The sequence below is a fragment of the Pelophylax lessonae genome (genome assembly GCF_965119305.1).
Source record: "Pelophylax lessonae genome assembly, chromosome: 6".
Lineage (NCBI taxonomy): Eukaryota > Metazoa > Chordata > Amphibia > Anura > Ranidae > Pelophylax > Pelophylax lessonae.
The window spans coordinates 167810154-167828632 of record NC_138773.1 but is presented as its reverse complement, the minus strand read 5'-3'; the positions used below and the strand labels follow the sequence as shown (position 1 = coordinate 167828632).

At 45.6% G+C, this 18479-nt stretch overlaps 1 protein-coding gene across 1 annotated transcript; it reads right to left on the bottom strand.

Moving 5' to 3' along the window:
• Positions 1 to 215: 215 nt before the first annotated feature.
• On the bottom strand, positions 216 to 17709 carry LOC309558685 (hemoglobin larval subunit beta-1-like; the record flags this gene model as incomplete). The annotated part of the gene is made up of 3 exons (XM_082261742.1): positions 216 to 344; positions 15893 to 16100; positions 17693 to 17709. 3 exons carry the CDS (start codon positions 17707 to 17709, stop codon positions 216 to 218), a joined length of 354 nt encoding a protein of 117 aa, XP_082117868.1.
• Positions 17710 to 18479: the final 770 nt, after the last annotated feature.

Below are 18479 nucleotides of genomic sequence, written 5' to 3'. Positions count from 1 at the left end.
AAAAATATGCAAAAATACATTATAGCTAAATGGCAATTCTAACATCGGGAGAAAACTATTGAGTCTCAGGTAGCAGTTAGCAGACATTGAAATATTTTCACAATACGGTGCATCATCTGTATAATTGATAGATATTGTGCAGTGATAAAGACAACCACAGATTGTTTTCAAATCATTTCTTTTATTTTCCCCTCCTCAATACAATGAAGCAAACATTAGAAGTAGCCATTGCTCAGAGCAGCCACCAAGACATTAACAAATTTCTCCCAGGCAGCATGGACTTCAGGGGTGAACTCAGATCCCAGCTTACAAGCCAACACAACGATCAGCATCTCACCAAGATGCTGTGAACAGAAAGGACAAATTTTAATTAGGACATGTAGTATGGTTTACAAATAAAAGTGGTGAGTATTGTATACATATTTCATTAAGGTTTGTCTTTTGTAAAATGTTTTTGGCCAGGTTTAGTCAATTTATGCAAGTTTACATTTTCAGCAAAAAAGAAAAAAAAAAAAAAAAAAACCCACCACCAAAATAATGTGCAAACAGACATAAAAAAAAGTGCTAATTAATGTTGAGCGAACACGGACTGTATTATTCGTGTTCGTACCGAATCATTGGATTTTTGTTACCCGAACACGGACCCGAAAACTTTACTGTATGTTCGGGTTTAAAATCAGTGTTCGGTCATTTTATTTCCGGGTTTGTATGTATTGGCGCACTTTTAATGGCGGGCTTTCAACAGCCAATCAACAAGCGTTTAACTGGTGTGCCTTAAGCCATCCCAGCCATGCCTACAAATGTATTAGTAGCTGTGATTGGCTATCTGAAGCATGTGACCAAGTCTTTATAAGTTCGAGACCGAGCACCGCTGCGTCATTCTGCTGTAGTACAGGGACAGAGCACACATCATACATGCTGGCTGCTGATTAGGGACAGACAGGCAAAAATCATATTGTGTCCGAAAATAATTCAGGGACAGGTCGGAGTGCTGTAGGAAAGGCGAGATATTAGGGCATTTTAGGGAGAGGCTGGAGATAGGCAGGGTCAGTGGTCCACATCGATTTTGCTGTGTGTGGGGTGGTGTGAACACAATCTTTTTGCCCGCTGAGGAGGAGGGAGAAAAAAGTATTTATCAGTCAGTTGTGTGCAGCGTTTTTCCTTCAGTGCTGCTGTGCTGACTGATAATACACTGCTGTGTTCACATGTGCTATTATTGAGTGATTTCAAAAAGTTATACACTTTTTTCTATTCCACTATTCAATATACACCCTTGGGTTAAAAAAATTAAATTGTGGCATAGTCTGTACTAATCTATTTAAAAATTACAAACTTAAAAAGGGGAACTTTTTTTTTTCCCTCCATAGCCTGCAGCAGAGCTGACTGATCTAAGACACTGCTGTTCACATGTGCAATTGATAAATCACCAATTTTATATCATATTTTCTATTCCGCTATTCAATCTACACCCTTGGGGTAAAAACAATTAAATTGCGGGATAGTCTGTATCGGTACGTGTGAGATGCACCTTTCCAATTTTTGGGGCGCATCTCATACCGCCGAGGATTGCAGGGTGCTTCAGTGTGCCTCCTGCCTGTTCCGAACTCCTCCTACTCCTCATCCTGCCTTTGGGGGTACAAAAAATAGTAATCGGGGCCTAGTCTGGTTCTGTACGTGTGAGATACATACACCTTTTGAGATCATATTTTCTATTCCGCCATTCAATCTACACCTTTAGGGTAAAAACAATTAAATTGCGGGATAGTCTGTATCGGTACGTGTGAGATACACCGTTTTATAAAAAATTTCCTATTCCGCTATTCAATATACACCCTGTTTGAGTGTAAAAAATTAAATTACGGCATAGTCTATCGGTACATGTGAGATCCACCTTTTTAAATTTGTTTGGCGCATCTCCTTCCACCGCAGAGGATTGCAGGGCGCTTCAGTTTGCCTCCTGTTCCGAACTCCTCCTACTCCTCTTCCTCATCCTGCCTTTAGGGTACAAAAAATTGTAATCGGGGCCTAGTCTGTGTTTGTAGGTGTGAGATACACCGTTTTTTTTATCCTTTTTTCTATTCCGCTATTCAATATACACCCTTTTGGGGTAAAAAAAATGAAATTGCGGCATAGTTTGCATATTTGACTGAGATACACCCGTGCGATACGGTTGTTTTGTTCCGCTATTCAATAAACACCTTTCTAGGGCAAGATCATAAATTACAGAAATATGAGGAGACCATCAAATAGGGGCCGTGGTGCTGCTGGTAGAGCTCCTGTTGCAAGGAGAGGACGTGGTCGATCTGTGCCAGCTACACGCACAAGTGAAACACCTTCCTCAAGTGTGAGTAGGCGACAGAACCTGCAGCAGTATTTGGTAGGGCATAATGCGCCTCTAGAAGTGATGAGGCCAGAAGAAGTACAGGCGATAGTAGATTGGGTTGCTGACAGTGCCTCCAGTTCCTTCACATTGTCTCCCACCCAGTCTACTGCAGAAAGGTCAGAGTTGGCACCTGCAGCCAATGTCCAACCGTCTTTCACCTCACCCCCTTGCAAATCAGGCAAGCAGTCTGAGCCCCAAGTCATACAGCAGTCTCTTCTTTTTGAGGACTCTGTCAGCAGGGTTTCCCAGGGCCATCCACCTAGCCCTGCCCCAGAAGTGGAAGAGATTGAGTGCAGCGATGCCCAACCACTTTTTTCTCAAGAGGAGTACATGGAAGGACCATCGCAGCACGTCTCCGATGATGACGAAACGCAGGTGCCAACTGCTGCGGCATTCAGAATTGTGGAGACCGACAAGGAGGGCAGGGGTGAAGACTGGGTGGAAGATGGAGGATGAGGAGGTCCTCGACCCCACATGGAATGAAGGTCATGCAGGTGACCTGAGTAGTTTGGAGGAAGAGGCGGTGGTCGCACAGAGCCACCAGCACAGCAGAAGAGGGAGCAGGGTTCCTGCTACTGCCCATTGCAGCAAGGGAACGAGCGCACCAAAGCCAGCTCAAAGGAGTTCTCTAGCGTGGAAGTTCTTCAGAAAATGTGCTGATGACAGGACACGAGGGGTTTGCACCCTGTGCAATCAGAGCCTGAAGCGAGGCATAAACCTTTTCAACCTGAGCACAACCTGCATGATCAGGCATCTAAGTGCAAAGCAAGAGCTGCAGTGGAGTAGACCCCTTCAAAACCAAGAAAGGTCTCTGGCTCCTCCTGCTTCCTCTTCTGCTGCAGTCTCGGCCTCTCCAGCCACATCTGTAGTGATACCGGCATCTGCCACCCCGCAAACAGACGATCTGTCAGCAACACGACCACCTGGGTCACCAACCATCTCCACAATGTCCCGTGAAAGCGTTCAGCTTTCCATCTCCCAAACACTTCAGAGGAAGAGGAAGTACCCCCCTACCCACCCGCGATCCCTGGCCCTGAATGCCAGCATTTCAAAATTCTTGGCCTTTGAAATGCTGTTATTCCGTCTGGTGGAGACGCACAGTTTTAAAAACCTTATGTCGGTGGCTGTCCCACAGTACGTCGTGCCCAGCCGCCACTACTTTTCCAGGCAAGCCCTCCCTTCCCTGCACAACCAAGTGGGGGAAAAAAATCAGGTGTGCACTGTGCAACGCCATCTGTGCCAAGGTCCACCTAACTACCAATACGTGGACCAGTAAGCACGGTCAGGGGCGTTATATCTCCCTAACGGCACACTGGGTAAATGCAGTGGCGGCTGGGCCTGAGGCGGATAGCAATTTGGCGCATGTCCTTCCACCACCGAGGATTGCAGGGCGCTTCAGTTTGCCTCCTGTTCCTAACTCCTCCTACTCCGCTTCCTCATCCTCTACCGCCTCCTCATCCGGTCAGCGTAACACCTTCACCACCAACTTCAGCACAGCCAGGGGTAAACGACAGCAGGCAGTTTTAAAACTTGCCTGTTTGGGGGAAAAAACCACACACCACGCAGGAGTTGTGGAGGAGCATGGAACAGCAGACAAATGGTGGTGTGCGATAACGGGCGAAATCTCATAGCAGCTCTGGGCCTAGCCGGCTTGACGCACATCCCTTGCCTGGCGCATGTGCTGAATTTGGTGGTGCAGAGGTTCCTTAAAAATTACCCCGATATGTCAGAGCTGCTGCAAAAAGTGCGGGCCGTCTGTGCGCACTTTCGGCGTTCTCACCCTGCTGCTGCTCGCCTGTCAGCGCTGCAGCATAACTTCGGCCTTCCCGCTCACCGCCTCATATGTGACGTGCCCACAAGGTGGAACTCCACCTTGCACATGCTGGAAAGACTGTGCGAGCAGCAGCAGGCCATAGTGGAGTTTCAGCTGCAGCACGCACGCGTGAGTCGCTCTGCGGAACAGCACCACTTCACCACCAATAACTGGGCCTCCATGCGAGACCTGTGTGTCTTGTTGCGCTGTTTTGAGTACTCCACCAACATGGCCAGTGCCGATGACGCCGTTGTCAGCTTAACTATCCCACTTCTATGCCTCCTTCAAAAAACAATTCGGGCGATGATGGAAGAGGATGTGGCACAGGATGAGGAGGAGGAGGAGGTAACATTTCCAACGCCAGGGACACAATTGTCCAGCAGGGGCACAGTTCTGGAGGAGATGGAACCATATTCACAGCAGGGTGGCACCCAGGCCAGCTCATGGCCATCACTGGTGAGTGGCTGGGGGGATACAGAGGACACAGACGATACACCTCCCACAGAGGACAGCCTTTCGGCAGCCTGGCACACATGAGCGATTACATGCTGCAGTGTCTCCACAACGACCGCCGTGTTGCCCACATTCTAACTTGTGCTGATTACTGGGTGGCCACGCTGCTGGATCCCCATTACAAGGACAACGTACCGTCCTTCATTCACTCACTGGAGCGCGATCGCAAGATGCGCGAGTACAAGCGCACGCTGGTAGACGCAATGCTGCTGGCATTCCCACCTGACAGCAGGGCCACAGTGGAAGCACAAGGCCAAGGCAAAGGAGGAGGAGGTCGCCAACGCAACCAGGGCACCGCCATCACCTCAGAAGGCAGGGTTAGCATGGCCGAAATGTGGAAAAGCTTTGTCAGCACGCCACAACAAACAGCAACACCAGCAGCTCATATGGAACGTCTTAGCAGGAGGCAGCATTTCACCAACATGGTGAAGCAGTATGTGTGCACACGCCTACCTGTAGTGAATGACGGGTCTGCCCCCTTCAACTTCTGGGTCTCCAAATTGGGCACATGGCCTGAGCTTGCCCTTTACGCCTTGGAGGTGCTGGCGTGCCCTGCAGCCAGTGTATTATCTGAACGTGTATTTAGCACGGCTGGGGGCGTTATCACAGACAAGCGCAGCCGCCTGTCCAGAGACAATGTGGACAAGCTCACATTCATTAAAAAAGGACCAGGCATGGATCCCACAGGACTTTTCCGTACCTTGTGCAGAATAGAGATGGATACCGACCTTACCCAGCCATTGTTCTATTTTTGCTCTCACTCTTTTGGGGTGTACCCTCATTTAAAATGACTGAAAAAAAGCAGTGTTGGCTACCTCGTCCTCCTCCACCGCCGCTTCCACCTATACCGCCCATAGGTGTGCGCAGCCTATTGCATTAGGGTGTGCACCCCGAAGTTTAAATACACATGCATGCGTTTGCCTACATGTACATGGCCCCGGTACATTACTCTCCCTGCTGGCAAAGTGAAATAGAAGTGTGTGGCACTTCTCTTATGGCAGAGCAGGTCTGAGGGAGATCTTTCCCATCTCCTCACTGGCAAACAGAGCGATAATGCTAATGTGCCCTAGGTGAATTAGGGTGTGCCCAGGCACACCCGGCACACCCTGTGCGCACGCCTATGACACCGCCACATCCACCACCACCTCAACCTCCCTCCTACTTCATATGGGCCTCGTCCTTCACAGATTAAGAACATTGTTTTATTTTTCTGTTTTTTTTTTTGTTTTAAGTTATTTCCCTATCCACATTTGTTTGCAGAGCACTCGCCATGCTCTTAACTACGTTTTGCTGCCATTTGCAGCACTCTAGCCCTTTCCATTGGTGTTTGAGCCATTTTAGTGCCTGAAAGTTCGGGTCCCCATTGACTTCAATGGGGTTCGGTGTCCGGGTAAAGTTCGGAAAAAGTCTGGGACACGGACCCGGACTTTTTTCTTCAAGTTCGGCCGAACACGGACATCCAGGTGTCCGCTCAACTCTAGTGCTAATGCAACAAATACCAGAAGTCTGATAAATTACAAAAAAAAAAAATTGTGTAGATTGAATTGTGCAGATAGCCTAGACAATCTCAAAAACTTAAACATTGACTAAATATAAAGTCGCAAGATCCTCCAATCAAAAAAAAAAATGTAGTGCCCAGAAACAATATGACTCCAGTGTTCCTCCAAATGCAGTGCAGTCCCCAAATGTGAATCACTGACCATCTCTTAGTGAGGACATTGCATAATGAAACGCATAAGGCAGGGCAAAGACGCTGACATCACTGCGCAATTTGGTTCATACTCATGGTCTGTTTGACTGGAGACTAGGGTTGAGCGAACCCGGACTGTATTGTTCAGGATCGTATCGGACTTTTGGGTATTCGGTACCCGGACATTTCACTGTATTTTTCGGGATACAGTCCGTTGTTCGGTAATGTTATTTCACGTTTTGGCACGGTTTTAACAGCTGCAAGGCAGCCAAATAAGCAAGCGTTTAAGTAGTGTGCCCTTAGAAGCCATCACAGTCATGCCTACTAATGGCATGGCTAGGATTGGCCAGTGCAGCATGTGACCCAGACTCTATATAACCTGGAGTCAAATAGAGCAGAGTGACGCGCGGCACTAACTATACTAGGGACAGGTTCCTGCTGCTGCTAAGGGAGAGATAGTAGATTGTAGGGGCAGGCTGGTGATTGCTTTCAGGGAAAGAATAGGAAGAATCTTCTTTAATCAGACAGCAATCTACATTGATTTTATTGTGTGGGGGTGCAGTGCACGATGTTTTCGCCCTGACCTGAGCCCAGTGAGGAGGAGGGAGAAAAAAAAGAAAAAAAAAAAAAAAAAAAAAAACAACTTATCAGTCTGTTAGGTGGGCAGCAGGCATGTAATGCAAGCTCAGTGCATGCATGTGTCTGCTTAATCTGGATTAAAAAAAAAAAAAAAAACTAACTTTTTGTTCATATTTTACTTTGACATACATTGTTTAGACACTGCTTTTCTAATCTGCTCTTCAAAAAAAAAAAAAAAAAAAAAAAAAAAAAAAAAAAAAAAAACTTACCGTTAGTGTACCGGTAACGGCCTTTCTCTTCAATCCTTCCAGGACGGCCTACATTTGAGAGATTGTGGCTCCGCCTCACAGGAAACACAACTAATTTGCAGCTGTTTAAAAGGGTCCCACCCATCCTTACCTTCAGTAATAGAAAAGTAGTTTCCAATCGAACCTTAAGGAATATAGTTATTCAAACAGCTACACATATATACATATACATTTATATATACATATTCTTTAGAACTCACCACCACATTGGGCGGGAAGTAGGCCGGCCGTCCTGGAAGGATTGAAGAGAAAGGCCGTTACCGGTACACTAACGGTAAGTTTTCTCCTTTCATCCTTCCAGGACGGCCTACATTTGAGGGGATGATAAAGGAATCCATACTGGCCTACCTTAGGGGGGGACCACTGCCTGTAAAACCTTTCTGCCAAAGGCAAGGTCTTGTTGCGACAGTACTTCCACATGATAGTGCTTTAGGAAGGTATCTTGACTGGACCAGGTGGCAGCATGGCGGATCTGCTCCCAGGATGCTCCGGCTTTTTCGGCCCAGGAAGTTGCCATGCCCCTTGTGGAATGTGCCTTTAGAGTTGCAGGTGTGGGGGTACCTGACACCTTATATGACAAACTAATGGCTTGTTTAATCCACCTAGAGATTGAGGGTTTTGATGCTTGTAAGCCCTTCCTTGGTCCAGAATGTAGAACCAACAAGTGACTAGATCTTCTAAAGCCCTTGGTTCTTTCTAGATATGCTAGAAGACATCTTACATCTAAGCAATGGAATTTCTCTTCTTTTGCACACTTAGGTTTCTCACAGAAGGAGGGGAGAACCATCTCTTGATTCCTATGAAAAGATGACACCACCTTGGGCAGGTACAGTGGATCTGGTTTAAGAATCACCCTGTCTTGGAGAATTCTCATAAAGGGTTCTTTTACGGATAAGCTTTGCAAATCTCCCACTCTCCTGGCTGTGGTGATTGCTAACAAAAAAGTTAACTTAATAGACAAAATGTTTAAACTAATTTTGTTTAAGGGTTCAAATGCTTCACTAGATAGTGCCTCTAGTACTAGCGTTAAGTTCCAGGCTTGAACAATAGCTCTGGTAATTGGAGATATCCCTTCTCCGAGCCAACAGAAATCTTTTAACTAAAGGTTCTTGGGCTAACCTTTTGTCTAAAAAAAAAAAACAGTAAGTCCCGCTATCTGTACTTTAAAAGGTGTTCACTGCCACCCCCTTATCTACCCCATCCTGTAAAAAATCCAGGATCCTTGGGGTTGAGGCAGAGGAATCCTTCTTCTGACTCTGCCAAGTACAAAATGTCTTCCAGATTTTGGAATAAATTTTTCTAGTTACTGGCTTTCTACTTGAAAGGAGGGTCTCAATGACTCTGTCTGAGCATCCTTTTTCTTTTAGTATTTGGCGTTCACGATCCAGACTGTTAATTGAAAAAACTGCGGTCTGGGGTGAATCAGAGGTCCTTGTAGTGACAGGTCTTGAATTTCTGGTAGTTTCCAAGGTACTGTCACTGATAGAGACCCCAGGGTTGCAAATCACTTTCCTTTTGGTTACCCAGGTTTGACTAGGATGAGGCGTGGTTGCGGCTGTCTCTTGTTCCAAGAGGCTAGGTGAAAGCCTTGGAGGTCTCTTGAATGTAGTTGGGCCCAATCTATGGCTGGATTTGGCCCTAGAATCTACATGATCGGTCTCCTGGTGCCTTGGGGACGAGAGCAGATGCTTTTTACTGCTGAGACCACTTCTTTCACCTTTTCCCTTGGGAAAAAGAGTTTGAGTCCGGTATCTATTTTGTACCGTAGACACCCTAGGCCCAGTAGATCTGTTGATCTTATACAAATCAACATATCTTCCAGACACGGGATCAACTTTAGGCCTAGTAGGTACAGGAGGCCTACTACCTTGGCCAAGATTTTTGTAAAGATCCCTGGACTTGCTGCCAAGCAAACAGGAGAAGCTCTGAACTGCCAACGTGCAGTACCCTCTTCTGTTACTATGATGAATCTGAGAAATGCTTGAGGTTTTCAATAAATTGGAACATGTAGGTAAGCATCTCTTAAATCCCACATTGTCATAAAGACATTTTGGTACAGATTTTATCTGACCGAATAAATGTTCCCCCTGGAGAACTTTTGTTCTTTTCTTGAGGGATAGGTCACTAATATCTTTGATACCAGTTGTGAGACAAACTCCCAATTGGTACCCTTCCCAATGAAGAATGTAGGGACCGGCAGAGATGTTTTCCCATTGGGAAGCAACATGGGTCAGTCTGCCCCCTACTCTGACGCTGGCGTCAGTTAGATTCTTTGGACTTAGGTCCAGGTTTAAGGAACAACAATTTGTCCCCTTGTTTTCCTTTCCCAGGACCACCTTTATTGGCCCTAAACGGCCTTTGATTCTTGCCTTGGAAGTTCCCGAAAGGAATATCTTCCAGATTTGTCCTTTCTTAGTGGGAAACTTTTTCCCTTTTTCTGCAGATCTGGACAAGGTATCATCTAGTCCTGAACCGAACAGTAATGAACCTTCAAAGGGTAGAGCACAGAGTCTTACTTTGGAGTTTACATCACCTTCCCAAGCTTTGACCCAGAGCACCCTTCTGGCAGAATTTATTAATGCTGCTGTTTTAGCAGATGCTACTAATAATTCCACAGCTACGTCTGCTAGGTAGGATGCAGCTTTACTAATCATGGCCAGGGAATCTATCAGGTCTTGTGATCCTGCTATATTGCGGACACATTTTGAAAGTTCCTGGCCATACAGGTATCAGCTAAGGCTATAGTTGTATTATATGCATTAGAATCCCAGGCTTTACTTAATACGGATTCAATCCTGCGATCCATAGGATCTGTAATATGCCCCACATTTTCAAAGGATAAATCTGTTCCTTTTGATAATTGTGCCAGGGGAGCATCAAGTTTAGGATTTTTTGTGAATACTTCCAATTCTTGAGGCTCAAAGGGAAACCTTTTCCAGTTTTTTGGTCTGGACAAGGCATGTGTAGGCAATTTCCATTCTTGGTGTATTAGGTCTTTTAATGACTGGTGAATGGGAATGGTTCTGTACTGTGTTTTCCCAAGCCTTTGTACACTTTGTCTTTGCAGGAAGACTCCTTTGCAGGGGTAGGGATTCCTTCAGTGTCATGTATCACTTTAAGAAGACCCTGCATATATTCCAAGGAAAAAAGATTTTTTATCTTTTTCCCCTTCACTGTTACTTTCTGAGTCCTTATCTGAACTTGAAGGGTCTCTTAAATAACTAGAACCTTCTTCTGGATCCTCTTGTTCCCTAACTTGAGTTGAGGGAATGGATAGAGAATCTGCCCAGAGGGATGGGGGTCCTTTTGACCACCCACAGTCTTGGGAGGACACATTATCTTTTGCTCCTTCCTCTGCTGGGACTAGAGGGATAGCTGCTGTAACGTATTAATGCAAGTCTGGCATAAGGGCTTTGTGTAGGACTTAGACAATCTAACCCCTCATTCCCCACATTTTTTAGCTGAGGATAGGGGTCTGGCAGGGGCTTCCTGTGCCGGTGGCGTACCTGTGTAAACACATGAAGACAAGAAGAAAGGACACCATGAAGTGACATAACCCTCTTGTCCACCACTACGGCAAACATGCAGGAAAAACATGGCACGGCATACCCGTCACACAATAGACAGCAGTCGGCCGCCATCGGTATCACTTACCCGTTCCTGTCGCCACCTGCATTGCCGCTTTCTCCCCTGTAAGGATTGCGGCCGCTTGTGTCTCTTTCTGGGGCTTCCGCCCTCTCGGAGTCGGAGAGTCAGCCATGGTTGTACCGAGCTCACACCGACCCGGCGTCTCCTCCACGCTGGGTCTCTTCCGGGAATCAGTCGCTCCGCCCCTTCAGCCGGAACTTCCTGTCTCCATAGCGAGGCTTGGGGCTCACCGCTGGCGGGAAATTTGAAAATCCTTACCGCCCAACGAAGCGAACGGAGGAGACTTCCTGCAGAGACAAGCAGGACTTCAGGTATGAGTGACCTTCACCATAAGGCAAACCGCACTACCTGGTATGTTTGGCGACCTGAAAGTTCCTTTTCCAAGGATACAGCTAGGGAGGAACCAGCTATTAGGCCGACCGAAGCTGCCTTCCAGGGGTACCCTCTTGGCCAGCTATTTGCCTCAGGTTAGTAAAAAAAAAAAAAAAAAAAAAAAAAAAACGTCCGATGTGAGGTTGGAAACACAACTGAACTGAAGCCAAGGATGGGTGGGACCCTTTTAAACAGCTGCAAATTAGTTGTGTTTCCTGTGAGGCGGAGCCACAATCTCTCAAATGTAGGCCGTCCTGGAAGGATGAAAGGAGAAAGCACCAATGTAAGGGGAAAATATTTTAAAATTTTTCATTCAAATGGGTTTTTTTTTTTTTTTTATTCAATAGCGGAATAGAACAACAGTATCCAACCTGTTCGGAGTGTGGCGTGTAGCAGCCATGGAATGCAAGCTCAGTGCATATGGGTCTGCTTAATCTGGATTAAAAAAAAAAAAAAAAAAAAAATGCTCTTCATACTTTACTGTGACTTACAGCATTTAGACACTGCAGTTCTAATCTGCTATTCAACAAGCACCAATTAAGGGGACAATTTTTCAGTTTTTCATTCATACTTTACTGTGACACTGTCATACAGCGTTTAGACACTGCTGTTCAAATCTGCTCTTCAAAAATCACCAAATAAAAAAGGGAAGTATAAAAAAAATTTAATTCATACATTACAGTGAGATACACCAATTGGATACTGCTGTTGTATTCCGCTTTGCAATAAACACCCATTTAGGGGAAAAAATTAAATTGCGTGCTAGTCTGCATATGTTACAGTGAGATACACCCATTGGATACTGTTCTATTCTGCTTATCAATAAATAAGTCAATCAATAAGTCAATCAATAAGTCTTGCCAGCATGTGCAAGGTGGAGTTCCACCTTGTGGGCACGTCACATATATGAGGCGGTGAGCGGGAAAGACGAAGTTACGCTGCAGCGCCGACAAGCGAGCAGCAGGGTGAGAACGCCGAAAGTGTGCACAGACGGTCTGCACTTTCTGCAGCAGCTCTGACATATCGAGGTGATTTTAAGGAAGCTCTATACCACCAAATTCAGCACATGCGCCAGGCAAGGGATGTGCGTCAAACCGGCTATGCCCAGAGCTGCTACGAGATTTCGACCATTATCGCACACCACCAGGCCAGGCTTGAGGCTCACTGGCACCAACCACTAATCGGTCTGCTGTTCCATGCTCCTCCACAACTCCTGCGCGGTGCAGGGTTTTTCCCCCAAACAGGCAAGTTTAAAACTGCCTGCTGTCGTTTACCCCTGGCTGTGCTGAAGTTGGTGGTGAAGGTGTTACGCTGACCAGATGAGGGGGCGGTAGGGAATGAGGAAGCGGAGTAGGAGGAGTTAGGAACAGGAGGCAAACTGAAGCGCCCTGCATTCCTCGGTGGTGGAAGGACATGCGCCAACTGCTATCCGCCTCAGGCCCAGCCGCCACTGCAGTTACCCAGTGTGCTGTTAGGGAGATATAAACGTCCCTGACTTTGCTTACTGGTCCAGGTATCCATAGTTAGGTGTACCTTGCCACAGATGGCGCTGCGCAGTGCACACCTGATTTTGTCACCCACTTGGTTGTGCAGGGAAGGGATGGCTTGCCTGGAAAAGTAATGGCAGCTGGGCACGACGTACTGTGGGACAGCAACCACCATAAGGCTTTTAAAACTCTGCACCTCCACCAGACGGAATGACAGCATTTCAAAGGCCAGGAATTTTGAAATGCTGGCATTCAGGGCCAGGGATTGCGGGTGGGTAGGGGGGGGGATTTCCTCTTCCGCTCCAGTGTTTGGGAGATAAAAAGCTGAACGCTTCCACGGGACATTGTGGAGATGGTTGTTGGTGACCCAGGTGGTGGTGTTGCTGGCAGATCCTCGGTTTGCGAGGTGGCAGGTGCCACTCACTACAGGAGGTGGATGAAGAAGCCGAGACTGCAGCAGCAGAAGAGGAAGCAGGAGGAGCCAGAGACCTTTCTTGGTTTTTGAGGCGTCTACTCCCACTGCAGCTCGTGCTTTGCACTTAGATGCCTGGTCATGCAGGTTGTGCTTAGGTTGAGAAGGTTTCCTGCCATTACATTGTCTGAAGAACTACCACGCTAGGGCGCACCTTGTGCAGAATAGACATGTATACCGGCCTTACCCAGCCATTGTTGCATTTGATCTTTCTTACTCTTTTGGGGTGTACCCTCAAAAAAAAAATTAAATTAAAGAACCAAAACCAGTGTTGGCTACCTCGTCCTCCACCGCCGCTTCCACCTACACCGCCATATCCACCGCCACCTCAACCTACTCCATATGGGTTTCGTCCTCCTCCTACATCATTCAAGATTATTTTTATTTTTATGTATTTTGTTATTTTAAAGATATTTACCTATCCCACATTTGTTTGCAGAGCACTTGCCATGCTCTTTGAAGATTTTGCTGCCATTTGCAGCCCTCTAGCCCTTTCCATGTGTTTTTAGAGCCATTTTAGTGCTCAAAAGTTCAGGTCACCATTGACTTCAATGGGGTTCTGGATCAAGTTCAGGTTAAGTCCGGGTCACAAACCCGGACATTTTTCCCCAAGTTCGGCCGGACCCACCTAACCTGGACATCCAGGTGTTCGCTCAACTCTACTGGAGACCAACAGCTAACAGGATTGAGTATTTAACCCTTGTGTCAGATGGACACTTTAGTAACATCTGTGGTTTCAAATCAAAGCCTGTTTTGATGATCTCACAATGGCATCTTCCTTCAGCTACTGAATTGAGCGTTATGGCACAGATTGGAGCCTAATTGGGAGAGTGGCATCAGTGAGCGCTGGGAGCCATTTGGCATGCGGGCTGGTTTATAATCGGATGAGCCTATAGCTCTGTCGAGTTGGATCTAGTGAGACCGGTGACCGATTCACGTTTGGGTGCTGCACTGTGTTTTGAGAACACGGGCATATATACTTTTGGAATGTTGCACACAATTTTGGGCATCGATTACATTGCATGATTTTTTTGCACTAGCACTTTGACATTTATTTGAATAAGGTATATAGGGTTGATGTGTAGATCAGTGCTGCTCACACTATACATTTTCCTATTCCAACTGTTTTTATCAATAGACTGCTGCTGCTGCTCTGGCTAACAGACCATTTATATTCAGTATAGTTTCTGTGGTGCTGTTACTTTAAATGTCATTCAATCACACATTTGATGTGCTTGGGGGAATCATTCCTTCTGTGCTAGTGTGTTCTGACAATGGAAAGACTTCTCCTCCTCCCCCGTCAGAATACACTGAACAATGCTGCCGGCCTTCCTCGATTTTTATGATGGCAATTTGCATATACTCCAGAATGTTATGAAGAGTGATCAGGTGAATTGCAATCAATTCCAAAGTCCCTCTTTGCCATGAGAGAGAATGAACTTAATCCCAAAAAACAAAACAAAAACACACTGTCAATGTTTATACTGCTCTGATAAACAGTGTCTATTTATGCAAATAAGCAAAGATCTGCAAGTAAGGAGATTCTCAACTTATTTCCATAAATCAACAAAAATATGAGATCATTTTAAGTGACGCTAACCTGAAGATAAGAATACAATTCTGTGCAAAAATATATTAAATACTTCAGTGCAGAATAAAATGTCAAAAATATAATTGGTGATAAACACAACATTTAGAAAAAAAATTCATCACAGGTAATGTGAGAATATAATCAAAGAATATTTTTCAGAATAGCAAGATAACCAATGACTTCTAGAATGGGATTAATAGCCTACCAACCACAGGCTGGGGAGAGTGCCTCTGTGCGCAGTGAGGCGAAAACTTTGAGGATGGCCTGGTGTCAAGGACAGCAAAGAAGCCACTCTCCGGGAAAATCAGGGACAGACGAGTCTCCAAAAGGTCTAGGGGGTTGGACTGCTGAGGACTGTGGAAAGTCATTTTCTCTAATGAATCTTTCTATTGTTTGGGGCATCCAGACAAAACCTTGTCTGAAGAAAAGATGACATTATCATCAGTCCTGTTCCATGCCAACAGTAAAGCATACTGAGTCCATTCAAATATGGGGTTGCTTCTCAGTCAGAGTGGGCTCACTCACAAATTTTGCCAAATAACAGCCATGAATAAATAAAAAAAAACAAAAAAACTTCTCCCAACCATCCAAGAACAGTTTGGGGTCAAACAATTCCTTTTCCAGCATGATTGAGCACCTTGTCATAGGGCAAAAGTGCCAAGTGGCTTGGGAGGGGACAAAACATTGAAATTTTGAGTCCATGTCAGGAAACTCCCGAGAGCATTGATTATGCAAGAATGGGCTGCCTGTCAGGATGTAGCCTGGAAGTTGACTGACCACATGCCAGGGAGAATTGCAGAGGTCTTAAAAAAAAAGAAGGGTCCACACTGCAAATATTGACTCTTTGTATAAGCTGTCAATAAAGAGCTAGTAATTATACTTCAGTATTCCATAGTAACATCTAACAAAAAAAATCTAAAAACACTGAAACAGACTTTGTGAAAATTATTATTTGTCTCATTCTCAAAACCTTTGGCCATGGCTGTACTAACTGAAGTGTTCCAAATGTATATTCTATTTTACTATATATCTGTACCTTAAAATTTTCAGGATTTACATTGAGCTCTTCAGCATGTGGCTTGCTGAGCTCAGCCAGGACAGGTTTCACATTATCCAGATGGTGAACTGCTTTATCAATGGCACCAAGCACCTTCTTGCCATGAGCGTTGACCTTATCACCAACGGCAGCAGAATTGGACAGATTTCCAAAACGCCTCTGGGTCCAGGGATAGACACGTAACAGCCTATTAAAACAAATACATATGAGCCATATATATATTATTACGAGAAGAAAGAAGAGCCACTAACCTCACATTAAAAAAAACCCAGAGTTAGACTTACTGGTAAAACACACACACACACACACACACACACACACACACACACACACACACCCTTAAAGCATATACAAACATAAAAACCACTGGTAACATAAAGGGAGGGAACCTGGCTGTCCTGGAAACAGTTACCAGTAAGTCTTAAATCTGTTTTTCCCCAATCATCTTCCAGGACAGTAGAGGCAAGAACTTACTGGAGCAGGAAGGGTCATGTAAAGTCCAAAGACCTTTACCACCCTTGGAATTACTATAATCAGTTATAGTGGACCCAGTTATCTTAAAATTCTCAATAGAGCGACTAGCCCCAACAGACACTACATGGAATGACTAGGTCTGAACTATGGCGGAGATATAAAAACCAACATCCTATACATACATCCTTGTATAAGAATGTGACAATGCCCTGTGCCTTGAGACATACATTATGCCTTCAGGGACCCATGTTAATCTCCACAACAGCTTTTTTTTTTTTTAATGGAGATAGCGCTGATACCCCCAAGCTACTGTGCACTCACTGCCACCTGAATACCAAGCAGTAGGGGGCTGGCCTAAAATGCCGACATGACTACCGTACTTCTGGATTATGGGATGCCAAAAATCCACTAGAACAAGCCTCCAAATGCACCCCTTTCCTTATTGGAGCACATACACACTTAATTGCACACGTGTATTTTCTTCACACCTGCAACCACTACCACCTCAATGATTGCAATCATTGCTGAAGATAAGGCGCTGCTGCTGCCAGTGTTTGTCAGAGCCTTATGTGAAGCATCAAAGGCATGCAACCAAGTTACTGACCTTATGTTCCGCCTTTGCCAGCCATGGCTTTTAGCACCACTTGCAAGAAATGCAGGACCGATGGCATGGTTGGATCTGAACCAATGACCCCAGCACCTCCAGGCAGAAGCGCCAACAGCCAAGCCACTGTGCTGCCCATGCAAAATCTGATTATACCTCTGTACCAACATCTCTTGTAGCACAAGAACACTACATTAATGCAGCAAAATAAAAAAAACCTATCATCTACACATGAAGCGGTATAACATTTTGATACAGGATAGACACCCTCCCCCCAAAATGCATATGTACAATGCATGACCTGCAAAGTGGACTTAGGGCTGCAAATGTAAATTTGTTACAACACTCCACACAAGTGAAGCAAAGACAAGACATTCCATAAATAAAAAAAACAAACAGTTTCTACCCATGTGCAAGGAAGCTTTAAAGGAGGGAACCACTGGTACAAGATAAATACCCCCAGTGCTCAAATAAAGCACATGTAAAAAAGGATGCATTAATGGTTCTACCATTACACTAGTGCTTCAGAGCAAGCCCAGGACATTCTCTAGGTTATAAATTGCAGGACTTCCTTGTAGTGAATGTCATCTGAGGTCTAAAAACTGATCTAGGAAGGAGACCACAAGAATCACATGACCTGTCGTTCCTAGTGTTAAACACTAATTGGCTGCAGGACTCTGCAAAAATCACACATCTCTTACCAAGCTGTAGAAGACATTACCTAGTTGGTTAACAGTGGAATGGGGGAGGGGGGACATCAGAAGTACATGAGTAGGTGGGTGTGGTTGCTGCATGGGCGCTTGATTTCAGAGCTCCGCCGGACCGGGAGAACAATCCAAGCAAGTCAGCGTCCCAGAGGGGTATACCCGGCTGCTTTTTACACATCAGTGCCCAGCAACGACCTGTCAGCAGGGGATGGCAAAAAAGAAAAAAAGGAGCCCGGCCAGCGGTGGAAACTCCCAACATTTCTTTATGCCCCAGGACAGCAAGCGTGACCAAGATGGCGCTGGCGGCTGCTCGCCGGGCCTCCTACAGTGGTGCTTCTCAATCCTCTACAAGCCCTCTGCTTCACAGCGCCAACAAGGCAGCACAACCCAGGTTGCCAGGGGTCTCTACTCCATTAATACAGAGCCCTGTGAAGATCAAACCTAGGCTGTCTTCAGACTCCCCTTCTGCAGAGGTAAGCAATGGAGAATCCTCACTGAATTCTACCTGTGAACTTGCAGACACCGTTAACTCTTTCCCCACCTGCAACCAGCCTATTTCTGATACCATGCTAAAGGACATGCAGTGTCCCTGCGTGCCTCCCTACATTCTATTATGGACTGTGTCCAAAATTTTAAAATGGAGGTGCAGGAATTAAGGGGCAGAGTTGATCACATTGAAACAAAGATGGGGGAGTTTGCTGCGTCCCATAATATTATCAGAATCTCAAACTCTCATAACAGCTGGGAAGAGCAGTTGGAAAAGCTAAAGAATAAAGTAGAA